At 46.5% G+C, this 26377-nt stretch overlaps 2 protein-coding genes across 5 annotated transcripts; one reads left to right on the plus strand and one right to left on the minus strand.

Annotated features, from left to right (window-relative positions):
* Positions 1-310: 310 nt before the first annotated feature.
* On the plus strand, positions 311-9743 carry LOC137779672 (NLR family CARD domain-containing protein 3-like). The gene is made up of 8 exons (XM_068567790.1): positions 311-378; positions 2076-2107; positions 2688-4476; positions 4571-4744; positions 5218-5391; positions 5515-5688; positions 8972-9018; positions 9172-9743. The coding sequence occupies exons 1-8, from the start codon at positions 311-313 to the stop codon at positions 9741-9743; spliced, it is 3030 nt and encodes a 1009-aa protein (XP_068423891.1).
* Positions 9744-12988: 3245 nt separating this feature from the next.
* On the minus strand, positions 12989-24593 carry polr1c (RNA polymerase I and III subunit C). Of its 4 annotated transcripts, none has more exons than XM_068568741.1 (9): positions 24433-24593; positions 23585-23656; positions 23139-23246; positions 22879-23011; positions 21531-21662; positions 21263-21415; positions 20372-20521; positions 20011-20127; positions 15243-15352 (listed from the first exon to the last, which is right to left on the minus strand). In XM_068568741.1, the coding sequence occupies exons 1-9, from the start codon at positions 24502-24504 to the stop codon at positions 15345-15347; spliced, it is 945 nt and encodes a 314-aa protein (XP_068424842.1). In that variant the 5' UTR covers positions 24505-24593; the 3' UTR covers positions 15243-15344. The 4 variants fall into 4 exon arrangements, with proteins under 4 accessions (XP_068424843.1, XP_068424840.1, XP_068424842.1 ...); XM_068568740.1 differs by lacking the exon at positions 15243-15352 and adding an exon at positions 18778-19072 and having other exon boundaries at positions 24433-24591; XM_068568742.1 differs by lacking the exons at positions 20372-20521; positions 21263-21415; positions 21531-21662; ... (2 more) ...; positions 23585-23656; positions 24433-24593 and adding exons at positions 12989-14131; positions 14391-14586; positions 14992-15130 and having other exon boundaries at positions 20011-20044.
* Positions 24594-26377: the final 1784 nt, after the last annotated feature.

The raw sequence follows: 26377 nt of genomic DNA on the forward strand, positions 1-26377 counted from the left end.
GTTACAGCTGGTCTCAGTGTTCCTGTCAGTCAACAGAGTTCATGTTCAGCTGAGGTTAATTCAGCCTCCTGACTTTAACTTTTAAACGTCATCAGTTCAAATCCCTTCAGTCCAAGAAGATGCTCCGTGTCACATCATTACAGCTTCTTTCATCAGATCTTCACATTCTTCCCAACAGCTGCTCTGCCTGAAGATTAAAAACAGAATTCTCTCCCTGCTGCTCTTCTTCTCTGTTAGGACCCATCAGAGAGCAAAGTCCTCTGGACCAGAACCAGAACCTGGACCTAGACCTGAACCCAGCTGTGTGTCCATGAAGAGTGATCGGTCTAAAAGTCGTCTGATTGACTTCAAAGACGGACGCCGTTCTTATGACCCAAAGTAAGTTCTTAAGACAGATGAAACAGATGACTAACTGTTCTGATTCTCAGTTATGAAACACAGAATTGGTCGTTCATCATTTAGTGTTTTCAGGATGATCAATCATGACAGAATCAATATATTTTACTAACTGCTCTGTAGCTGTTTGTATATGAATCATTAACTGTAAACAGTCTCTGGTGCAAACACAATGTGAGTTTATTCCTCCTCAGAGTCGACCAGGAGAAGTCAGAGTTTCAGAAAACTACAGAGTTAAAAAAAAACACTGCTGTAGTTCAATGTCAAAGTATTAAGTTGTAAATCTTAACCTTTCCCTCAGTCAAACTGATTTAACGTGACTGTGAACAAATATTAAACTCTAAGACCAAAGACTGCTCGTTAGATCCTCCAGAACCAATTTATATCTCATGTTTAATCTCTACGGAGACGTCGGAGCCAGCAGATCATTTCAAACAGTCCTGCTGAGATGAGGCTGCTCTCGGCGGGCAGCAGAGCGCTGACTGCCCGCCGAGAGCAGGACCTGAAATCTCCAAAATTGTCCGGGTATATTTTGAAGTAGGCCGAATCTTGAAAAAAAGACCACAGATTTGAAGCTTCAACAACTAACTTATCATCTGAAATCATCCTAAAATGACATTTTGTGACTCAGAAACACGAACATTCAGAACATTCACATCTGCCATTGTTCCCTGTTGCTGGTGCAAAATGCATTCTGGGATATTGGCTGTCCGAAGTACGCACAAGAACCTCTAATGCATCTTGGGTAAAATGAGCAGAGCAGGTTGCATCCAGGCATTTGGTCTGTGGACCAGCTGCAGAGGTTCTGGGTCTACATTCAGAGGTCTGGGAACAAGTTATAAAACTATGCAGACTAGTGTCAGAAGTCTGGAGGCAGAGTGCAGTTTGATGAAGACTTAGTGGTTCAAAAGAGTTTCCTGTTGGAGGGTTGTCCTCATGAATCATAGTTTTATTGTTGGGACTTGCCACTGACTAAGATTTGAACATTAGAGACACATTAAACCCCTCGTTGGTTGAACTTTGGGTTTCATAATGTCCACTGAGTGTATAATACACTGGTGAACTTTACATTACTGTGTTCTTTGTGTTTTTTTCTGCTGGATATCTTTTGGATGATCCTAAATATAAGAGTCAAACTTCTACAAGATGTGACTCCAGTAGTTTTAGTTTTTGTGTTTCATTGTAACGACTAGTTGGTTAAATAAGAACACAACAAGTCACAATAAAGAAGCTGTGTCTTCTTTACCATTAACTACAAGTTTGAATGAAAATAACTTCACTTTTACTGTGCAATAAAACCAGTGGAAGCAGAAAAATAAATAGTTTATGTTCAGTAATTCTCAGTGTTTCTTTCAGGTCACAGCAGCAGAAAGAAAAGTCTCCTGAACCCAGCTGTGTGTCCATGAAGAGTGATCGGTCTAAAGATGCTTTGATTAACTTCAGAGATGGACAACGTTCTTATGACCCAGAGTAAGTTCTTTAAACAGATGAAACAAGATGACTAACTGTCACACAGATGGTCGTCCTTCATCTCCAGTCTTTAGCATCTGGTTTATAAAATGATGAATCATGACACAACATCTTTAACTCATTGTTGTGTTTGTGTTGTAATATCATGAACAATAAACAGTCTGTGGTGCAGACACAATGTGAGCTGATGGTTCATGACTCCTCCACAGAGAGGACCAGGAGAGCTCAGAGGTTCCCAGAGGTCCGTCTGCCCAGCAGCATCAAACACACCTGGACTCCATATTTATGGTCTGTACCTGTACAACTACTTTTACATGTCTTCTGTTCACCATCATCTCCATGCTGCACTCTTTAGACCAGTGGGTTGTCAGTCTGTCCAACATGGATCTGATGTTTGCTTCCATGGTTTTAGTTTGTCATTCAGAGAATATTCTGTTCCAGCTGCTGGAGGAGAACATCCTCACTTTTGTGAAGGACGAGCTGAAGAAGATCCAGAAGGTTCTGAGTTCAGATTACCCAGAATACTTAGAGATTCAGAGAGAGGATGAGGAGGTGTTGGATGGTGAGGATAAAGAGCAGAGGAGGAGGAGCAGAGAAGCATTTCAGAAGATCTCACTGCACTTCCTGAGGAGCATGAAGCAGGAGGAGCTGGCTGACTGTCTGCAGAGCAGTAAGAGGATTTCTCTAAAGATTTAACATGCTGGATGAATGGAACGTTTACTGATGTCTCAAGAGATGGACCAGAATATATTCATACTCATTCTTTGAGGAAATGAACTGTTAAAAATCTATTCTGATCTTCTTGTTGTTTGTTCATTCAGGACTTCCTGCTGGAGTTTGTCAGCGTAAACTCAAATCTAACCTGAAGAAGAAGTTCCAGTGTGTGTTTGAGGGGATCGCTAAAGCAGGAAACCCAACCCTTCTGAACCAGATCTACACAGAGCTCTACATCACAGAGGGAGGGACTGCAGAGGTCAACAATGAACATGAGGTCAGACAGATTGAAGCAGCATCCAGGAAACCACACAGACCAGAAACCACCATCAGACAAGAAGACTTCTTTAAAGCCTCACCTGGAGGAGAGGAACCAATCAGAACAGTGATGACAAAGGGAGTGGCTGGCATCGGGAAAACAGTCCTAACACAGAAGTTCACTCTGGACTGGGCTGAAGACAAAGCCAACCAGCACATCCAGTTCATGTTTCCCTTCACGTTCAGAGAGCTGAATGTGCTGAAAGAGAAGAAGTTCAGCTTGGTGGAACTTGTTCATCACTTCTTCTCTGAAACCAAAGAAGCAGGAATCTGCAGGTTTGAAGAGTTCCCGGTTGTGTTCATCTTTGACGGTCTGGATGAGTGTCGACTTCCTCTGAACTTCTGCAAGAATAAAGCCCTAACTGATGTCACAGAGTCCACCTCAGTGGATGTGCTGCTGACAAACCTCATCAGGGGGAAGCTGCTTCCCTCTGCTCGCCTCTGGATAACCACACGACCTGCAGCAGCCAATCAGATCCCTCCTGACTGTGTTGACCTGGTGACAGAGGTCAGAGGGTTCACTGACCCACAGAAGAAGGACTACTTCATGAAGAGGTTCAGAGATGAGGAGCAGGCCAGAAGGATCATCCCCCACATCGAGACCTCACGAAGCCTCCACATCATGTGCCATATCCCAGTCTTCTGCTGGATCACTGCTACAGTTCTGGAGGTTGTGTTGAAGACCACAGAGGGAGGAGAGCTGCCCAAGACCCTGACTGAGATGTACATCCACTTCCTGGTGGTTCAGTCCAAAGTGAAGAATGTCAAGTATGATGGAGGAGCTGAGACAGATCCACACTGGAGTCCAGAGAGCAGGAAGATGATCGAGTCTCTGGGAAAACTGGCTTTTGATCAGCTGCAGAAAGGGAACCTGATCTTCTATGAATCCGACCTGACAGAGTGTGGCATCGATATCAGAGCAGCATCAGTGTACTCAGGAGTGTTCACACAGACCTTTAGAGAGGAGATAGGACTGTACCAGGACAAGGTGTTCTGCTTTGTCCATCTGAGTGTTCAGGAGTTTCTGGCTGCTCTTCATGTCCATCTGACCTTCATCAACTCTGGTGTCAACCTGCTGGCAGAAGAACAAACAACCTCCCGGTTATCAAAACCTAAACCAAGACATCTCTATCAGAGTGCTGTGGACAAGGCCTTACAGAGTCCTAATGGACACCTGGACTTGTTCCTCCGCTTCCACCTGGGTCTTTCACTGGAGACCAATCAGACTCTCCTACGAGGTCTGCTGACACAGACAGGAAGTAGCTCACAGACCAATCAGGAAACAGTCCAGTACATCAAGGAGAAGATCAATGAGAATGAGTCTCCAGAGAAAAGCATCAATCTGTTCCACTGTCTGAATGAACTGAATGATGGTTCTCTAGTGGACGAGATCCAACAGTCCCTGAGGTCAGGACGTCTCTCCACAGATGAACTGTCTCCTGCTCAGTGGTCAGCTCTGGTCTTCATCTTACTGTCATCAGGAAAAGATCTGGAGGTGTTTGACCTGAAGAAGTACTCTGCTTCAGAGGAGGCTCTTCTGAGGCTGCTGCCAGTGGTCAAAGCCTCCAACAAAGCTCTGTAAGTACAGAGAGAGTATGATTCATATATCATAACTTAAATACTGTGCTATCTTTTCTACTTGTTTATTCTTTCTTCCTCCTTGTCTCTTCAGACTGAGTGACTGTAACCTCTCAGAGAGAAGCTGTGAAGCTCTGTCCTCAGTCCTCAGCTCCCAGTCCTCAATTTTGAGAGAGCTGGACCTGAGTAACAACAACCTGCAGGATTCAGGAGTGAAGCTGCTGTCTGCTGGACTGGGGAGTCCTCACTGCAGACTGGAGACTCTCAGGTCAGGATTCATCAACATGTTCAACTAATGGACACTCAAATTCGGGCCGTAGTTTGGTCACCCCTGTTGTACAGTGACGATCTGCTGAAAGTTTGGTTGTTTATTTCTGAATAAGAACTTTAAAACATGAAATCATAATATGAAGTTTCATTTCTGTCTCTCGCTTTGTTCAGTCTCTCTCTCGTCAGGAAAAAGACAGAAACAGTTTTTTTTTAACTCTAATGAGCAATATTAAATATTCACCCATCATCCTGATATTAATACTTCAGCACTTCATGTTTACAGTTGAGAACAATTAACTGAATTATTTTGGAATTGTTTTAAAACAGCAAGAATTTTTATCCACTTTCACTGAACTAATTATCTTTGGTCTTTCTTTCTGATTCTACTTTAGTCTGGACTTATGATTTAAAAAAGTGATTTCATTTGAACATGAATGTTATTTTTCTTCTTGTTGATTGTTGTCTCTTCAGACTGAGTCACTGTAACCTCTCAGAGAGAAGCTGTGACGCTCTGTCCTCAGTCCTCAGCTCCCAGTCCTTTAGTCTGAGAGAGCTGGACCTGAGTAACAACAACCTGCAGGATTCAGGAGTGAAGCTGCTGTCTGCTGGACTGGAGAGTCCTCACTGCAGACTGGAGACTCTCAGGTCAGGATTCATCAACATGTTCAACTAATGGACACTCAAATCCTGATTTACATTCATGGATGAACTCGTATCCTCCTTCAGATTGTCTTAAGATGTGATATGTGTGTTATTGTGTGTTTGCAGGCTGTCAGGCTGTCTGATCTCAGAGGAAGGCTCTTCTTCTCTGACCTCAGCTCTGAGCTCCAACCCGTCCCATCTGAGAGAGCTGGACCTGAGCTACAATCATCCAGGAGACTCAGGAGTGAAGCTGCTGTCTGCTGGACTGGAGGATCCACACTGGAGACTGGAGACTCTCAGGTATGAAGAGGCTGCAGCCACAGAGCAGAGGCGGTTTTAACATAGAGACACAGGTAGGCGGCTGCTTGGGGCCCCCTACCAGTGGTCGTAGTAGAGGGGCCCCCAACCAACCTCAAAAAGAAAAAAAGAAAAGAAAAAGCCCCTTATCGTCATGCAGACTTCAAAAGCATGGTCAATTGTATTAATATTCTTAAAAATCCGTTGAAACGTTGAAGTAGTAGTTAAAATGTCCAGTCCATGGTTATCTGTCGTGTCCACACACCCCTACTTTCACAATGAAATGCACTCGTCCGTAACGGTGCGCGGTGCCAAAGATAAACACACAGTGACAGGAGGACTGGAAATTACACAGAGACGATTCAGAAGAAGCAAGACAAGAATAAAAGCAAAAATGAAACAAAGTTATCCAAGCGGCTCAATCAAAAGAAAAAAAAAGAAAAGACACTGATAAATATTTAGGAACGCTGCCAAAGATGACACACTTTTTTACGGCTACTGGGGATACAGGCAGGAGCGCCGCGCAGACGTTGGCTGCGTTTCCCAGATTCGTTAAGACGATCTTAAACGCTAAAAGCGTCTTAAGAGCGTCTTAGGAGCAGCTTAAGAGCAGCTTAAGAGCAGCTTAAGAGCGTCTTAGGAGCGTCTTAAGAGCGCTGTGAAAGAAGGACGTGTTTCCCAGAGTCGTTCTTAGCTTAAGACGCTCTTTCACTAAGAAGGAAACGTAAGTTCAGTCTGATCCACTCTTAACAGCCTTCTTAGCGACTAAACGCTCACTGCAGCCGCGTCAAGGAAAGTTATATCTGACATTCAAAGGAATACTAAAACCATGCGTCATGATGAATGTGCGCCCACAGCTGCAGAACACTGACGCAAGAAAAAGTATAGCATGAAAAGAAAAATACCGATATAAAAATAAAGAATTACCCCTGTGTTCCTGTAGCTACATAAATAAAATGAATCAGCATTACTATCACTCATTACGTTTTCACACACATTCAGCATCTGCATATGAGTTTACGTTAGCTATAAAAACATCAACAACCCTGTGGTACTCCACAGATATCAGGGAACTGACAGGTGTAACTGAACTCTGCTGAACCTCATCAAGAGAGGCTCCTCGTCTAAAGACGTTGCTGAAGTCCACGTGAGAGACACCACGGCTGCAATACAGCATCACCTCTCTGCTAACCAACAGCGTCGCCCTGCGTGAAGCCAGATAGTTTACATAAATGCATGTGATGGTTTACATAAATGCATGTGATGGTTTACATAAATGCATGTGATGGTTTACATAAATGCATGTGAGCGTCAGCACTTCTCCACTCAATGTGCTGTCGCACCGGGCCGTCCAGTCCAAGTACCGGCTTCCCCGTGTGGAGATCCACCGCCTCGTCACGCTGGTGTCACCACACATCCAGAGGCCAAGCCGCTGCAGTGTTGCCCTCAGCCTGGTCTTTACGCATGGGGAGCTTCCTGGAGGTGGTGGGGGACGGCACCGGCCTCAGCAAGGCATCGGTTTCACGGAGTGTGGCAGCGTGACACCGATCCTCCTGCGCCATGCGGACACACATCAGAATGCCACCACACGGGACGAGGTCCACCAGGTCCACCGTGGATTTCATGCCATGGCTGAGATCCCCGGTGATTGGTGTCGTGGATAGCACACACACACACACACACACACACACACACACAGGCCCGTAGCATAAGTGCACCTGTGTGTGTGGACCACAGCGTGTTGTGTGTGATTCATGCTCTGATAAAGTGGTGGGTGATGGATTAATCTGGCATGGATTGATTTAGTTTCATCTCCACGGCGGTGGACAGCTCCCACTAAGAGCGTCTTAGGAAGCTTCTTTGGCGAGATCTTAAGAAGGCAGTTAAGAGCGCGTCTGGGAAACACTCGTATCTTAGCGCTCCTTCTTAGCCGAAGTCCTTAAGAACGATCAAAATCTGGGAAACGCAGCCATTGACGTTTTATAAATATTAATATCTTCGCGAAAATCCTTCACAGAGATATGGTTTCAGATCTGGTGGAATCAGTAGACCAGAGGTCCCCAAACTTTTTCCTGTGAGGGCCACATAACTTTTCTCTTCTCTGACGGGGGCCGGGGTCAGTTTGTAACAGAAAGAGTGAGACGATCGCAGGGATGCCTCAACGTAAACATTTATGGTTTTCCAGAAGGCCACACATAACCACACATCACCAAATATTAACCCTTTCTGGGATCTTCACAGGAAAAAAGTCCAGGAGACATTAACTTTCTGTTGTGCACAATCCTAACAGGTAAAAGTTCAGCTGAGGTGTCAGAGCAGAGTTTGTAGCTTCTAGCAGGCTTGTAGACGCCGCTGTTTGCAGCTCTCTCTCATCAACTTCCCTGTGAAAACCACAAAGCAGCCTGAGAAACCAAACTAAGTGATGCAGCACCTACACAGCACAATACATTTCACTACCAGTATGGTTGTGGAGATGGATTTAATCCCAGTAGATTTTATTCTAACTAGATTTGTTTCACTAACAAGGACCACGCTTCTCCTAACTGGTGTTGGTGGAAGGTTTATTATTCAGAACCGTAGATTCTTGAGCTGGAGAAGGAAAAGGGATGTGATGAGGGGGTAAGGGATGAGGGAAGAGGGAAGGGAGTGAAGGATGAGGAAAGGGAGTAAGGGATGAGGAAAGGGAGTGAGGGATGAGGGGTAAAGGATGAGGAGAAAGAGGCGGGTTGGTGCGCTGGCTGAGGCGAGTGACCGTAGGTGGCGTCGGGGGAGTGGAGACTGTGGGTGGAGGCCGTCTCTTGGCAGCTCTGTAGTTCAGAGTCCCCCTTTATTCCTGAGGGGGGGGGGGGGGGAAGAGAGAGAGAGAGAGAGAGAGAGAGAGAGAGAGAGGTCTGTTCAGTTTCAAACCTGCTGAATTAAATAGTTCTCCCACTAACGATGTGTGTCATCTGTGTGTCTCATATCCATTTATGTTGTTATGGTTTATATGCAGATTATAATCTGATCATAACAATATGCAGACAACAGTTTAGGAAACACAATTTGATAGTGTTTTATTGTAATGTAACAACATAGTTGATTAAAAAGATGATAATCATAAACATGAGTCAGGCTGAAGAGCATGATGAGCTGTCGTCATGGGCCAATCAGAAGAAGCTCCATGAAGTAACAGAGGATGAGCGGATGAATAATAAGTGGTCCATGTGAACATGAATCCCAAAGCTCTGTGATGAGAGTGATGTCATGTCCATGTTTCATGCTGCTCTGACCCCCCTCCTCCTTTCAGGGTGGAGCCTGCTGGAGTCCGATGGTTCAGACCAGGTCTGAGGAAGTGTAAGTGGGCTTTGAGTTTGATGAACACATTCAACCATCTGCACACTGTGACATCACTCATTCACATCTCTGATGTCATCATCAAAGTGTCACTAGATGAACAGATGATAGATTAATAACTGCAGCTGTATTGTGTCTTGTTCTCTCCATCAGATTCCTGTGAACTCACACTCGACACAAACACAGTGAACAACAACCTCAAACTGTCTGACAACAACAGGAAGGTGACACATGAGGAGGAGGATCAGTCATATCCTGATCATCCAGACAGGTTTGACTACTGGCCTCAGCTGCTGTGTAGAACTGGTCTGACTGGTCGCTGTTACTGGGAGGTCGAGTGGAGAGGAAGAGTTTCTATATCAGTGAGTTACAGAGGAATCAGAAGGAGAGGAAACGGTAGAGACTGTTGGTTTGGATTGAATGATCAGTCCTGGAGTCTGGAGTGTTATGATGGTGGTTACTATGTCCGTCACAATAACACAACAACACGCATCACCTCCTCCTCCTCCTCATCCTCCTCCTCCTCCTCCTCCTCCTCCTCCTCTGGTAGAGTAGCAGTGTATGTGGACTGTCCTGCTGGCTCTCTGTCCTTCTACAGAGTCTCCTCTGACACACTGATCCACATCCACACCTTCAACACCACATTCACTGAACCTCTTTATCCTGGGTTCAGGTTCTTGTCCTTGTCTGGTTCCTCAGTGTCTCTGTGTTCTCTGGAGGATTGAGAGTCTCCTCCTGGTAGAGAAACCTTCTCTCTGCTGTCCAGATAGTTCCTCCTGTACAGGATGACACACAGCTGATGTTAGCTAGCAGCAACCTGGGCCCTGTTCCACGTACCTGGTTTACTGATATAGCTGGATAACTTCCAGGATAAGATGACGTAGATCAGGATTTTCGGTTCCACAAAGCCAGTTTAGATCACATGTAGTCATGATCATCTTCTGCTCGTCAGCAGAGAAAAGAGACAGTCTTTCTCTGAGTTTATTTGTCATTTTAGAAAGAGAACATCATGAATTTGGCGTTTGACTTTTCTCCCTTCTGAAGAGCAGCGGGCACGCACAGTTATCCTGAGAACTGACGTCTGGTTAGAGTGAACGAGAGCGTTTGAGGGAGGATCCACCTTCAGGGAACCGACATATCCTGTAGTCAATCATCTCGTTAGGTTAAGCTGGATAACAGGACATTTGATCGTATTTGTGGAACCACGTACGTGGAACAGGGCCCTGATCTCTCAGTGGTTGTAAACAGCTGCAGCAGGTGAGGGGTACCTGCTGCTGGTCTTGAGACATTTGTTTGTGTGAAGAAAAACCTCCGAATGTCAAACGAGAGTCTTTCTGGATCAGATTCAGCTTCTGTGGAGAAATAATCACAACTTGTAAAGAGTTGTTTTGATTTGAACAAACTAAATTCATCATCTTTGATCGTCGTGTAACAAATGAACAAACTTTGATAAGTGACGTTGAGATCAAATAAATCCTAGTTTTGGATGATTCTAGATCATAATTGACTTCTTGCATTATCCGTTGTTGTGACCTTTAACCTTGTTATTGTACAAACAAATAAAACTGGTTTGTATTTTGTACTTTCCAACCAAAGTCCAGTCTTGCTCGTCTCTGAAATCGTCTCCATGAGGTGAGAGAGCTCTTCTCCTGCGATAGGCTGACAGGAGTGAATGATTGTTCACTCCTGAAGGTTCCCAACCACACGGGTTCCTCCTCCAGTGGTGGCCCTTTAACACCTTTTAAACAACGACCTGTTTAAGAGGAAATGAAGATGACACACAGGAAGAAATGAAAAGGTTTCAGGTCCAATAATTAAAAAATCACAAAGGTTGACTTTGATGAAGTGAAGCAGAACAAAGTTTCAGAGGGTTTAGAACAGAGAACATTCAGAGGACTCCAACATATGCTTTGGGGCACATTTGTGCGCATCTGTGACATTTGAATTTGTTCATGTACCAAACCATGTGACATGTAGAACAAAACAGGATGAGCATGTTTCAGATTGTAGCAATATAGAGGAACAATGAAGTATCAACAGTAGAACCACACACAGGCTCCATGTGACGTTGTTCATGTTGTTGAACTGCTCATTATTACACTTTCTCCTGGTGACCGCTCGCACGTCCGAGGCACTCGTCTGCTGAAATTCATCAATGACAGCATCCGTTAAGAGAAGGGACGAAGGTTAGGCCCTCTTCCTCTTGGCCAAGGACACATGGACATGGACCAGCGGAGCCGGAGGTCAAACCTTGAGCCATGTTTCCCAGTCTGTTTTTTATTCATTGAATATGTTTGGTACAGGATGAAATGTAACAAGAGTCTGATTTTTCATACAGCGCCACCATCAGGTCAAACGTTTGTGGTTTATGGTCAAATACCTGCTAAACTATTAGCATTCTGTTGTTTCCTCCTAATGTTGGCAGGCTAACACACGGACGTGGTGACCATGGTATCTAGCTAGCATTAGCGCAAATGGCCCCACTGAGCTGCTAGCATGGCGCTATGCTACAAGTCTGGTGTTATGTGCATCTCTCAGGCCGCTTTAAGACCTGCACATCGTCTCCTACAGAAAGCAGCCGGTGAAATGAACCAGAGACGTGTCCTGTTCAAGCAGAACTTATGTGACATCATTTGAGTTTTAATAGCTTTCATTTGTACACTTTTTAAACAGCAACGAGCGCAACAAAACCAGACAGTTAGCCCCAAGTCGGCCAACTCAAAAGATAGTTTTCTTGGTGAACACACACAGAATAATTCACAATATACACTTTAAAGTACAGGAAGAGTACAGAACAGTTCTCTAAACTGAGCCTCAAATGAAGCCACTAGTTTACTTCTTCTGCTGTTTCTCTGGCCCAGTGTCCTCATGACGTCATTAGAACAGCAATCTCCAACGTTTATTTCCCAAACCTTCATGCCATGAAGTGGTTTTAGTTCATCCTGACAAGTGAAGAGCTTCAAACTCAGTACAGCCACAATATGAGCTAACGGAGCCTCGAGGGAAGAGCCGGTTGGTGCAGGAGAGGAAGACGAGCGGCAGCGTTTGAAGATGAAGAGGCAACTTTTCAAAAGGTCAGGATCCATTTTCTCACTTCCTCCTGATGGCATCCATGCATGCAGTTAAGCTCCGCCCCCACGCAGGTCCCTCGTTTTGGGGTTGAGGCCGAAAACATGGACGAGAAAAACAGAACAATGTGAGAGAGGAAGTGAGGAATCGTGTGGTTTGCTGGAACAGAGACAGGAAGTACACGGTGCGCTGTCCTCGTCGTCTTTTAAAGGACCATACAAGTGTTTTCTTTCTCCTTTTCCCACTTCTTTACCGCTCATAATCATCCTGGACAACCGTACCCGAGCGTCTGAGTCCAGCAGGTATGAGATGGAGGAAACTGAAACTGTCAAACACCAGTTTATAGGACACTCAGACGTCCCAGAATGCATTGAGGCTCCTCATCCTGTCCAATGGAGGACAGCGATGCAGACGGTCTCATACTTAAGTAAAATAATGAGTGATGGAAGGTAAAGTTAAGAGCTCAGCATACTGCTACTACATGTACTGTGGAAAATATGAGATCCTTTAAATTCACCCATGAAATATTGGACATCTTTTTAAACTAGTAGATTTGATTTATTTGTGATGAATCATTTCAGCAGAAACAGATGCAGAGGAGACGTGAGTCTGCTGGTGAGGACGAATATTACTGATGCTTCATTCAGAGGGCTGGATGCAGGACTAGTACAGGTAGTACTACTGCAGGTACTACTAGTACAGGTAGTGGGGACGATGGGAAGTGACTGTAAGCTCTGGAAGAAGCTGGTGAGAGCAGCTGGAGTTTATTTCTGTAAGTTGTAAGAGAAATGTTTCCAGAAACGGCGCCATGTTTTCTGTCATGAAGTGTTTCTGCAGTGAAAGAATGGAAGTAAAGGTCTGTGAGGAACACATGCAGAGCACTGCAACACCAACTGCACCTCCTCACTCCTTCATCTGGACACAGCTGTGCTGTGAACACATGATCCACAAAGGACCTGAACACTTCCCTCTGTGAGACCATTCAAAGGCCGAGCTCCTGGCAAGGAAAAGGACTTCTGGCTCTTTTTTTCAGAGGACTTTTATTGCACTTAGCCAGAGTAAGAAGAAGCCTGAATGAATGAATGAATGAATGAATGAATGAATGCTCGTGGACTTCCTCCCCGTCTCTATCGTCCCTTCACATGCAACTTCAGTTCATTACGAGCTTCTACCTCGAGTCATGATTCACTGCCATTTCTTTTCACTGTGTTTCTGAAACATTCTCTCTCTCTCTCCCAGAAACAGGGGTTACATTAATAACACAAACAACTTCACTCCTGTGAACCAACTCCTCCAACCGCCCGACTCCGTCGAGACACACCGATGTTTCAGGAAGCGTCGACGCCCTCGAGAGAAGCTTCTAGTTCAAGAAGCGACAGTCATTTTAATGCAACCTTCAATAAATAGTCTCTCACAGGGCGTCGGCCTCTACATGTGCTGTTCTAGTGAGGAGGGCGGGGTCATCTCATCTCACAGACAGCTGATGACTCCTGGTGGGGAAGATGTGATCAGTCGGACCTGGAAACCAAAAAGAAAGAAAAGCTCGGACTAAACCGACACGCTGAGTCTCATTTCTTGCTGCGCAGCCGTTTGGACTGTCGTGGGAGGCCCGAGCTCTTTCTGCCGCGTTTGAGCGACTCGCCCTCCGGCGCTCTGGATAGAGCGGCTGCCGGTGCCGCGTCGCCGCCTGCCGCCGCCGTACCGGACGCGCCGCCGGCCACGGCGCCGCCGCCGGACACCGGGGCCGCGCCGGCGGCGGCGCTGCTGCTGTCCATGAGCTCGCGGAGCTTGTGCTCCAGCTCGGCGAGGCGGGCGTTCTGCTCGCCGATCACCTGCGTCTGCTCCAGCAGCTTCTGCTCCTGGTCCTGCAGCTGCTTCTGCTGCTCCAGCTGCTTCACGCGGATCTCCTGCATCTCCCGCCGCAGCACCGTCATGGACGCCCCGTTCACCTTCACCTGCTGCTGCACCTTGGTCATCTCGGAGCGCGACGGCGTGTTCTTGGCCAGCAGGGACATGGTGGTCAGGGAGGTGGACGGACCGGCCACTGAGGGGACAGGGGACAAGGTCAGAGGACACGAGGAATCCACACACACAAGCTGAGATGCTGCTTCAGATGCACATCACAGTGCATGTGAGCACAAGCATCCAGAGCGTCTGCATCTTCACAGTGAAGCTTTTAACCCAAAGCGTTCCACAAGGTCACAACATTCAACTCTATTTAAATCATCAACACCACAAGAGCGGCCATTTTCTTTTCTTCCTTGGAGCTCCATGTCCACGAGTCAGAAGCACACGCGTGTTACCTGGCGTGGAGCCGATGAGGCGGCCCGACAGGTCGGCCCCCGGCAGCTTCTTCTTCAGGATGGGGACGATCTTCTCGTCGAAGTACTCCATGGCCATGGAGGAGATGTCCCTGAGCTCCTGCAGGACCTCGTGAGCCCGCTGGGGGGCTCGAGTGGAGTTCACGTAGCGCAGCACGCGGTAGATCTCATCGATCACCTGGACACACACACACACACACACACACGCACGTGGCTGAAAGACGTCTCTGTGCTCCCTCTGCTGGCCAGGTCTGAGAATGCAGCATGGGAGCTGAGGAGCAGGAGGCTCCGTCTTCTTTTAAAGGTCTGGTTCAGAACATTTAACTGCATGGAGGATGCAGAGTGCACCGGCTGAACGGATCCAGCGTGAAGTGGAGCTACTGAGGACGTCGTGAGAATCTAGAGTCAGGGTTCTTCTGTTCAGGGCCACACGGCTATTTATACACTAAAGAAAACACAGCATTAGCATATAGATAGCTACCGATGGATCCACCTGAATGCTGCTCACTGGACCTCTGAAGTCATGACAAACCCCCCTCACCCTCTCCCTCTGGAGGACCACGCCTCCGCCGTCGGGCCTCACCTTCCCGGGGATGAAGCAGCAGAGGTTGGAGTCGACGTACTTCATGAAGGTCATGTTGAGCAGAGAGAGGCGCGTCTCCACGGCGGCCAGGATGTCAGCGTGGCGAGCCAGCGAGTGGTTCCTCCTCTCAGACTCCCGCCTGCAGACAAACAGAGGTCATCTCCCATCATGCCTCACTGCAGCTTCCTCCTGACTTTGCCACAATGCCGTATCAATGGGAAGAGCAGCGACGCTCGTGGTGCTGTACTGACCTGGGCAGCTGGGCTTTGACTTGCCTCTGGCACAGACTGTGGTACCGCTCCACCTTCAGGAAGCCCTGGTTCAGGACGCGCTGGCAGATCACGTCCATGCGCTTACACACCTGGAGAACACGGGCAACAGAGAACAGGTGAGCAGCAGGTTCTCCGCTCTAAGAGGACGTCCATAAAAAGACACAACGCTGCACTTCCACACATCTAGTCCTCCATGACGACTCGTTCAGCTGTCAATCATGAGGCCACGCCCCCTTTTCAACACATCAAATAACAAATGAAAAGCAAAGACAATTGAACACATCGGTGACTTCTATACAACCAGAGGAGTCGCCCCCTGGTGGTCAGGAGAGAGAATGCAGCTTTAACACATGAAGCATAGACTTCTATACAACCAGAGGAGTCGCCCCCCGGTGGTCAGGAGAGAGAATGCAGCTTTAACACATGAAGCATAGACTTCTATACAACCAGAGGAGTCTCCCCCTGGTGGTCAGGAGAGAGAATGCAGCTTTAACACACGAAGCATAGACTTCTATACAACCAGAGGTGTCTCCCCCTGGTGGTCAGGAGAGAGAATGCAGCTCTAACACATGAAGCATAGACTTCTATACAACCAGAGGAGTCGCCCCCTGGTGGTCAGGAGAGAGAATGCAGCTTTAACACATCTAACAGACTTCTATACAACCAGAGGAGTCGCCCCCCGGTGGTCAGGAGAGAGAATGCAGCTTTAACACATGAAGCAAAGACTTCTATACAACCAGAGGAGTCGACCCCCGGTGGTCAGGAGAGAGAACGCAGCTTTAACACATGAAGCATAGACTTCTATACAACCAGAGGAGTCAACCCCCGGTGGTCAGGAGAGAGAATGCAGCTCTAACACACGAAGCATAGACTTCTATACAACCAGAGGAGTCTCCCCCTGGTGGTCAGGAGAGAGAATGCAGCTTTAACACATCTAACAGACTTCTATACAACCAGAGGAGTCGCCCCCTGGTGGTCAAGAGAGAGAATGGAGCTTTAACACATGAAGCATAGACTTCCATACAACCAGAGGAGTCGACCCCTGGTGGTCAGGAGAGAGAACGCAGCTTTAACACATGAAGCATAGACTTCTATACAACCAGAGGAGTCGCCCCCCGGTGGTCAGGAGAGAGAATGCAGCTTTAACACATGAAGCATAGACTTCTATACAACCAGAGGAGTCTCCCCCTGGTGGTCAGGAGAGAGAATGCAGCTTTAACACATGAAGCAAAGACTTCTATACAACCAGAGGAGTCGACCCCCGGTGGTCAGGAGAGAGAACGCAGCTTTAACACATGAAGCAAAGACTTCTATACAACCAGAGGAGTTTTTTGCTGTGCAACAACTGTTGCTCACAGAGTCGAGGTGACCTTGAGGACCTGGAGCCTTGTCCGAAGCTCTCGCCGTGTGTGCGACGCTCCTGAATGGAGAGGGGCTGCTGGGAGGAGGGAGCTGCGGACCGGTGTGCAGCCGACAGTGGCCGCAAACAGCGCGCCTCAGCTCGGCATGTCTGCACCGCACGGACCCCAACAGCGGACCAAACCCGTCCCAAGTGGCCCGCTTGGGTTCACGCCGTCTCTCCAACACCCAACATGCGCGTGTTGTCGTGTTGTCGTGTCGGCGGTGAGCCGCGCGCTCCCGCCGCGAGCCAGCGTCGGTGCCCCCGCGGGCCGGGCTGCAGTCACGCGGGCTTTGAAAACACCGAAACGACCGCGGCGTCTGCGGAGAGTCCGCGGACGGTCCCCGCCGCAGATGCGTGCACGGGGCTAGCGTTAGCCGCCGTCTTGTTTTGTTCTTACCGAGCGCAGCAGGCTGATCTCGTCGTACGACAGGAAATGGAGGACGGTCTCGATGGCCACGATGGGCAGGCCCAGCAGCGGGTTGTTCTGGTGCGGCTGGTCCGGCGGAGGCGACGACTGCCTCGGCGACACCGAGTCCGAGTCCAAGGACCCGACATATCCATCGACTCTCTCTACGACGGCCGCCATCTTGCTTCGCCAAGGAGGAGACGGAAGTGACGATTCAGAGAGCGGCGAGCGAGCCAAGTGGTGTTTAAAACTGTGTATAGGAGCGGAGGAAGGAGGGGGGAGGGAGGGCTGCAGCCTGCCGGGGACCAGCGCTGTCCTGCGGGACAGACACGGGACGACACGAGGGTCCGGTCCACACGGAGCCCCCAGCTGCCAGAGCCACAGAAGCATCTTTGACTTTTGCACAATTTAAATTGCAATTTAATACTTTGCAGCTGTATAGATATTTCTTTAGTTATTTGTATTTGTGTATATTTATATATCATTTTTGTTTACATCTTTCATTTCCTGTTTTTATATTTTATCTTTTCGGTTTATTTTGTCTCTTTAAAGTGTAAGTACTACGACAACAAATTCCCCCTTGGGGATTAATAAAGTATCTACCTACCTACTTACCAATCTACTTACCTACCTACCTACCTTCTTACCTATCTACCTACTTACCTACAGACTTATCCATCTACCTGCTTACCTACCTACTTACCTACCTACATACCTAACTACTTACCTACATACTTACCTACCTTCCTAGTGCCTGCTACTTTCACGTTTCTTTAGTAGAGACACAGGATAAACTTAAATACTCCATGAGTGAAGCTCTTCTGGAGTTCACCTCTGTAAAGCAGATGTCATCATCCTTCATGAACCGGTTTGTGCTGCTTGATCTCACCATCTCACCCCTTTATGTCCTGTTGAGTGACGTGTTGTTCATCTGAGTGTCGCCGTTGGCGGGACACATGATGTCATCATGGAAGAGAACGTCTTTAACACAGAAGGGCTTCCTTGTTGGTATAAAACACTGCAGCAGATCATTTCTCTGCTTTTTGGATCCAAAAAGCCTGTGTGTGTGTCCATGCTTCATGTGCGCACACACACAAATATAAATATTCATTTTGTGTGTGTATATATGCACCCACGCATATATTCATACATTTGCATTAATGTTTTCATCTGCAGGAATCCATACAGAACCCTCCAGTGCATGTAAATATTATATCAGGACATGTAAACATTATATCAGGACATGTAAATGTCATATCAGGACATGTAAATGTTATATCTGGACATGTAAATATTATATCTGGACATGTAAATATTATATCTGGACATGTAAATGTTAAATCTGGACATGTAAATGTTATATCAGGACATGTAAATGTTATATCTGGACATGTAAATGTTATATCTGGACATGTAAATATTATATCTGGACATGTAAATGTTATATCTGGACATGTAAATATTATATCTGGACATGTAAATGTTATATCAGGACATGTAAATGTTATATCTGGACATGTAAATATTATATCAGGACATGTAAATGTTATATCTGGACATGTAAATGTTATATCTGGACATGTAAATATTATATCAGGACATGTAAATGTTATATCTGGACATGTAAATGTTATATCTGGACATGTAAATATTATATCTGGACATGTAAATGTTATATCAGGACATGTAAATATCACAGGTAATGGTTATTTGACTCAGCATGTTTATTTGAGGAATGAAGAGCGGTTCACAAAACACAGACACAGCAGTATATATACATACTTACAAGAACGACAATGCAAAGCTGCTCGTTATCAACAGAACCACGAGGACGTAACAACCACACGGGTCCAGGTGCTTCTGAGCACGCTCAGTCAGGACTTCACTCCTGGTCAGTAGAGTCCAGCTCGTTGAGGAACCTCTGGCACTTGACCATGAGGACTTTGATGGCCTCCGTGACGAGGACGTCTGGAGGCAGGATGCCAGTGGACTCCACGGTAACTGAGAGAGGAAGAGCTCCATGAACTGATGCGCAGTGGAACCAACACCCTGCTGCGAGGACGCCGCTTTCTCTCTCCTGACCACCAGGGGGCGACTCCCCTGGTTGTATAGAAGTCTATGCTTCATGTGTTAAAGCTGCATTCTCTCTCCTGACCACCAGGGGGCGACTCCCCTGGTTGTATAGAAGTCTATGCTTCATGTGTTAAAGCTGCTTTCTCTCTCCTGACCACCAGGGGGCGACTCCCCTGGTTGTATAGAAGTCTATGCTTCATGTGTTAAAGCTGCATTCTCTCTCCTGACCACCAGGGGGCGACTCCTCTGGTTGTATAGAAGTCTATGCTTCATGTGTTAAAGCTGCATTCTCTCTCCTGACCACCAGGGGGCGACTCCTCTGGTTGTATAGAAGTCTATGCTTCATGTGTTAAAGCTGCATTCTCTCTCCTGACCACAATGGGGGCGACTCCTCTGGTTGTATAGAAGTCTATGCTTCATGTGTTAAAGCTGCATTCTCTCTCCTGACCACCAGGGGGCGACTCCTCTGGTTGTATAGAAGTCTATGCTTCATGTGTTAAAGCTGCATTCTCTCTCCTGACCACCAGGGGGCGACTCCTCTGGTTGTATAGAAGTCTATGCTTCATGTGTTAAAGCTGCATTCTCTCTCCTGACCACCAGGGGGCGACTCCTCTGGTTGTATAGAAGTCTATGCTTCATGTGTTAAAGCTGCATTCTCTCTCCTGACCACCAGGGGGAGACTCCTCTGGTTGTATAGAAGTCTATGCTTCATGTGTTAAAGCTGCATTCTCTCTCCTGACCACCAGGGGGGCGACTCCTCTGGTTGTATAGAAGTCTATACTTCATGTAGGTGAGCTCTCTGGTGGTGGGGTGAGGGTTAAGTGTGCAGACTGTCTACAGTGCATGAACCAGGTCTGAGAACTTACAGATGAAATGGTCTCGTAGTCTTCCGAGCTTCACCACATTCTTCAGGTCGTCGTGTCGGAGGAACTCCCTGCTGCACGTGTCCAAGCGACTGTTCACTACTTTGGCGACCTTTCTCCCTGAGAGGGGAAATAAGTCAGATGGTTACACACAGTTAACTGCGGACAGAGCATAATTGGAAGTATATCCTATGTTTTCTCTATATTTCCCTGAACCCTTTACATACATGCGTTTAAAAGCTTAGCTAAAAGAAAACGTGAAGATGTGCTGAATGCTGGCTGAGTAACAGATTTACAGCATTACGTTGTTTCATCGTTCCCTCTGAAGAGGTTTTTATTGGATTTCTGAGGTTAGTTCTCTTACCATCAACGTCTTGTATGTCTATCACTCCTCTGGAGAAGCAGCGTTTTAAGCGCTCCGCCTTCTCTCCCTCCACCGTCTCCAGCAGGGTGATGTCTGGGAGCAGGCGGTAGCTGGCGGTGGCCACCGGAGAGAACTTAGCGTGGTCCTTACCTGCACAGAGGACACACTCAGGACTATGCTTCATGTGTTAAAGCTGCGTTCTCTCTCATGACCACCAGGGGGCGACTCCTCTGGTTGTATAGAAGTCTATGCTTCATGTGTTAAAGCTGCATTCTCTCTCCTGACCACCAGGGGGCGACTCCTCTGGTTGTATAGAAGTCTATGCTTCATGTGTTAAAGCTGCATTCTCTCTCATGACCACCAGGGGGCGACTCCTCTGGTTGTATAGAAGTCTATGCTTCATGTGTTAAAGCTGCATTCTCTCTTATGACCATTAGGGGGCGACTCCTCTGGTTGTATAGAAGTCTATGCTTCATATGTTAAAGCTTCTCTCTCCTGATCACCAGGGGGCAACTCCTCTGGTTGTATAGAAGTCAACGCTTCATGTGCTGAAGCTGCATTCTCTCTCATGACCACCATGGAGCAACTCCTCCGGTTGTATAGAAGTCTATGCTTCATGTGTTAAAGCTGCATTCTCTCCTGACCACCAGGGGGCGGCTCCTCTGGTTGTATAGAAGTCTATACTTCAAGTGTTATAGCTGCATTCTCTCTCCTGCCCACCAGGGGGCGACTTTCTTTGACTAAGAAACACCTGTCACATCAAATTAATAGATATTAGTACCATATTTTTAAATGTTACAAGGTTGCCGTTCATTCGTCCACCACATGTTCGACGCCGTCGTCTCGTTCCCGGCCGGCTCGTCCTTCCCCCAGACGCTCAGAAGCTCTTACCCAGTCCTTTGACGCAGTGCATCACGATGTCCAGCTCCTGCCCCGGTCGCAGCTGAGCGATCAGGATGTCGTCGTGCACCGGCTTGATGACGGAGTCGGCGAAGACGTCGGCCTGGTTCCCGATGGGGACCCACTTGATGTCGCTGGAGTAAACTGAGCCGAGATGGATTAATTAATGCTGGATTCTACTCGCCTGAGCGCCTTCAGCCGTCGGGCTCAGCTCCCGTTCGTGATTCATTGCGTTCGTTCGGCGTTTCCTGAAACCTACCCATGTGGTTCAGATACAGCTCTCGGGGGTCAGAGGAGTCTTTGCTGGCTCTGGGGTTCCTGCTGCATTTAATCTTCAGCTGCAGTTGAATCGTGTCGATCTCTGAACATTGCTCCTCTGAGGACTCTTCACCTGGAATAAAGAAAGCACAACCAGGATGCGTCGCTTTCCCCCTCAAGACCATTCAATACGCATCATGGTTGTTATTTAATAATAACAGCGTTCAAGTGTCATATATCTGTAATGATGTGATGAATACTATGAATTAGTGACGTGGTGTCCCACATAAACAAGTCAGATTTTTGTATTTTGTTGCCGTCTTGTTAATCTTAAAAGGAACAGTGTGAGATTTAGTGGCCTCTAGTGGTGAGTTGTAGATTGCAACCAGCTCCCCCCCATGATTGTATTACAACAAGGAGATACTTTATCAATACTCTACTCTTCTTTATAAGTAACTATTTGCTTTTAAAAACATATACAACATAAAAAACAGTCGTAACAGGACTAGGAGTTATTTATAATTCAGATAAAACTAAATATTGAGCTAACTGTGCACAGTATGAGGAAGAATTGTCAGCAGCATCATCACGAGGACCTTCTGATGGACACAAAACATGGTTTCACGTCAATGTTAGAGCTGCCATGCTGTTATGAAGTACTCATATTGGTACTCGGTATGGGAAAGTACCCAAACGTAACTTCTTGTACATCCTTCCTGCGCCCATTTTAAGTCCCAGCATGCCCCATTCAGACCATATTTTGTCATAAAATAGGTAATTTTTTTCCCCATTTTTGAACCGGAAGACACAGTTTCTTGACTGAAGCTCCTTCCTAACAGGACAAGACTTTGTTTTATTGTGATTGTTGTTGCAGGTTCTGATTCTTTAGGTCCTAATCTTTCCATAAAGGTCTTATTGACGCTCCAGGAGGCTTTTTTGGGAAATCAGGCTCACATCATGCTGGATGTTCATAGTTGGGATCAAAATATCTTTTAAAAGTGATTTTTTTTTGCAGATATACATTTTTTTTCCCCAAGACTTTGCTGAACAAATACAAACAATAAACACAAGTACTGCAATTAATTTGGGGTTCCTACGATGACTCAAACAGGGAAAAGAGGTCTGGAGACAAAACTGGTTCCACAGTTTAACAGGTGAAACTGAATCTTTGAGTTTCTGTCTTTATATCTTCAGTTACTCTCCAACGTTGAAAGCTAAACATATTTAGATTCCACGAGTGAAAAGAGGAGATTGTGATTGGGTAAGCATTGGATACGGGGTGATGCTATCCAACTTAAAGCCCTCACGTGGCTTTCAGGTGCACCTCTGCGGCCTCTGTGTTGCTTTACCTGGGCTCCGGTACTCAAACAGCCGGGGGTCGGCTCTGATGGGGACCAGGCCCAGCCTTTGGGCCAGCACTTCGTCCTGGACGATGGACGTGTTGTTGTAGATGAACACCTTCTCGATGGCCATGGTCGGCACCTGCAACCGAGAATAATGCAACTTGAGACTCCTTTCTCCTAGAAACTGCCACAAAAATTGTACAATCTCTGCACTTCAGGACTAGAATCGGGTCCTGGCAGACCTGAAGAGACTCGTTTGGTCCTACCTCTGCCAGCAGGATCCTCCTGAAGGCGTTGGCGATGGCTGCGTCGATCCCCACCATGTCGAACTCCATGGTGCTCTCGTCCAGATGCACCACGTCGATTCTGAAGTTCTGCAAACGGAGAGAACGTCAACATACAGAGAGCTCACGTCTGACTGGAAACACACCGACAGGAGGAGCTGCATCCGGTATTTCAGGACAGAAAACATGAATTGATGTTTCAGTTTGAGCATCCTAAGCTTCTTGTTCTTCTCATTTCTGATGTGTAAACTCATTTTATAGACATTTACATTTCCCTCCACATGGATATAAAGTGTTTCTTGTGTCCGTCCTCAATGAAGACAGAAGTTAAACTATCAGGCTTTGATTCAACAGGACGTTTCGTTTCCTTACAGACACAAAACACGTCACCGACCACCAGCCTGCACTCTGAAATAACAAAGATGTACCTTTTTAAACTTCTGCATATCCCAGGTGTCATCATAGCCGGGGTAGTTACCTGGATAATCTGATGTGTGAACCTAAACGCAACACATGATCATCCAATCAATGAGCAGAAGAAAGAAGAGTCAGTGGCAGGTTTCATGAGGGCGACATGTTAAAGGTCTGGGGATGTTCTGAGAGTCAAACACTTCATATCAAGCATTCTGCTGATGTTCTTATGCACAGAAATGTCTTTATTTAAACTTCAAAATATTAAAATATAACGGAATGTAATGCAGGTTCAGATGCGTTCATGGTCACAGTGTTTACTGGTGAAATAGTGACGTTAAGATGCGTTCATGGTCACAGTGTTTACTGGTGAAATAGTGACGTAAGATGCGTTCATGGTCACAGTGATTACTGGTGAAATAGTGACGTAAGATGCGTTCATGGTCACAGTGTTTACTGGTGAAATGGTGACGTAAGATGCGTTCATGGTCACAGTGTTTACTGGTGAAACAGTGACGTTAAGATGCGTTCATGGTCACAGTGTTTACTGGTGAAACAGTGACGTAAGATGCGTTCATGGTCACAGTGTTTACTGGTGAATTAGTGACGTAAGATGCGTTCATGGTCACAGTGTTTACTGGTGAAACAGTGACGTTAAGATGCGTTCATGGTCGCAGTGTTTACTGGTGAATTAGTGACGTAAGATGCGTTCATGGTCAGTGTTCATGGTGAAACCGGTCGTCTGCGGCGGCAGTAACGTTCAGGGTCCAGTCTCGTGAGCGGACAGCGCGCAGCTCAGAGGACCCTGAACGCCGCATAGCGCGTGATGCTGTTGTCATGAAGCCGTGAATAAAAGCGGACTTACATTCTTCACGCTGTATTCTCCCAGTATCACTCGATTCCGGATCTCTTCCACGTTGCTCATGGACGCCGCCATTTTCAAAACACTACGATTAGCTCCGCCCACATTTCCGCTCTATAATTTATTGGGTCACGTGGTCACGTGGTGCATTACCGCCACCTGCCGGCATGGAGGGTAATAGTCCATGAAACGCTTGTTGCGTTTTTTTACTTTTAATAATGTGTACAGTATTTCTCTTTCTCTCGCAGTTAAACTGTGTATGTGCAGACAATGTTTTTATGCATTTTAAGCACAAATATGTTACATTATGTGTTTAAAATAAGGTTTAAAATAAAGATAGCCAATAGATCCTGGTTGATATCAGAGCCACTTAATGATGACATGACGTCTCACAGCAGTCTCATGCTCTCTTATGGTCCATGTCAGCTAGTTCATGAGCTTTTGTGCTCATCTGAACAACTTCAGCGACCTTGAACCTTCCCATTTCACACATTGTTGCCACGTCACGTGACCCGGCGGCCATTGTGTTTGGGAATATTTGACTTTCGCACTCATCCACCAAGACAAAGTCGCCTCAGAGTTTCAGTCGTTTATTGCTGGCATCAGGATTGGGACAAATCGCTCCACTCCATCGAGCAGCAGTAATGTGTGAAGCAGAGGACCGAGAGAGCAGAGAAAACAGAAGCGAGTCCAAGAGGCATCGCTCCCTCTGGACACAGAGAGGACGTCCTCATCACGTAACACACACAGGAAGTTAAATTAAAACAAGTTGAGCTCAACACGTCACAGAACACACTGTGTGTCAGGTCTCCTGTGACATTGTGTTGCTGTAACGCTGATGGGATTCTTCAGAAGAGCAGATATCAGCATCCTCTCTTATTGTTGAGGGCAACCTGTTTCTCCTTTGATGGATCGGGGCCGGCAGTCTTGATGCTAAGCTAAGCTAAGCTAAGATGAACGCCTCCTTAATAATCTAAAGAGATAAACTGATGAGCGTCTTCTCATCTGGGGGAAGACGGCCATAGAGTTCCTAAGATGTCACACATGGAGGCCCGTCAGAGTGTATCTGTAAGTCATCATGTGTACAGGATACAGGAATACATAGTAAACTAAAACATCTTTTACACAAAATAAGACCTGATGACTTGTTCACATGTTTCATGAATTCAAGGGTTTCTTTCTTTCTTTCTAAAAAAAAAAAAGTTATGGATTCACAAACTGAAAAGTCTCTAGAATATGATGTTCCCCCAGTAGGACCAGTGTGTTAGACACAAACCAGTTCAACTCCAGGGTCCCCTCATGAGTGGAGCGCTTACCTTTAACCCTACAGCTCATACAACCACGATATGAACACCAGACCTTTTGTCCTTGATCTCTAACGAATCACACACTTCTTGCCTTTAAAAAAAATAACTTATTTTCAGCATAAATATGATCAAAAGTGAAGAGTCTGAGCAAGTTTCCCAAAAAATGTCTCCCCGAGTTTCTGAAACAGTATTGTTCGGTGTCTTAACATCAACCCACAGACTAACACTGCACATCTTTAGAAAGATTACAACCTAAAGCATCTAAATCTGGAACAATAATCACAATCCAGCGAAGCGTCGACATGTGAGGAAGCAAATTCTGTCCAGAAACCGTGTTTTTCGGTTCAAGAATAGAACAAAGACCAACTGAGCTGATCCTCGCTCGCACCATGACGAGCTGCTTATCAAAATGGCCGCCTCCTTCCACATGTGCCGTCTTTTAGCTCTAACGTCTGCTCTACGACGTGAACTTTCTGATACTTGACTGAGAGATTCATCAGCTGAGGCTCTATAACATTCACCGTTACACAGGAAGTGGAGTGTCTTCCTGAATCATGTCTGGATCATGTAAACATGATTCAAGTCTTCCTTTCACCCCCAAAGAGTACTAAAGTCACAGTTTAGATCTGTGCTTCCCGAAC

This window comes from Clinocottus analis, unplaced genomic scaffold (assembly GCF_023055335.1).
Source record: "Clinocottus analis isolate CAN_PGR_092001 unplaced genomic scaffold, fCliAna1.0.p SCAF_8, whole genome shotgun sequence".
In the NCBI taxonomy this organism is placed as follows: Eukaryota; Metazoa; Chordata; class Actinopteri; order Perciformes; family Cottidae; genus Clinocottus; species Clinocottus analis.

Bases quoted from the DNA above. Each gene is read 5' to 3' on its own strand.
- polr1c (XM_068568739.1), bottom strand. From the start codon at position 17,251: ATGGCGGCCGTCGTAGAGAGAGTCGATGGATATGTCGGGTCCTTGGAC. The intron at 14,587-14,991 runs GTGAGGCCCGAC...GTGTGTGTCCAG, and splicing joins GCTGCTTCATCCCCGGGAAG to GTGATCGATGAGATCTACCG. The intron at 14,132-14,390 runs GTAACACGCGTG...CTGTCCCCTCAG, and splicing joins CCTCATCGGCTCCACGCCAG to TGGCCGGTCCGTCCACCTCC.
- LOC137779672 (XM_068567790.1), top strand. From the start codon at position 311: ATGAAGAGTGATCGGTCTAAAAGTCGTCTGATTGACTTCAAAGACGGA. The intron at 379-2,075 runs GTAAGTTCTTAA...ACTCCTCCACAG, and splicing joins CGCCGTTCTTATGACCCAAA to AGAGGACCAGGAGAGCTCAG. The intron at 2,108-2,687 runs GTCCGTCTGCCC...TTGTTCATTCAG, and splicing joins GAGCTCAGAGGTTCCCAGAG to GACTTCCTGCTGGAGTTTGT.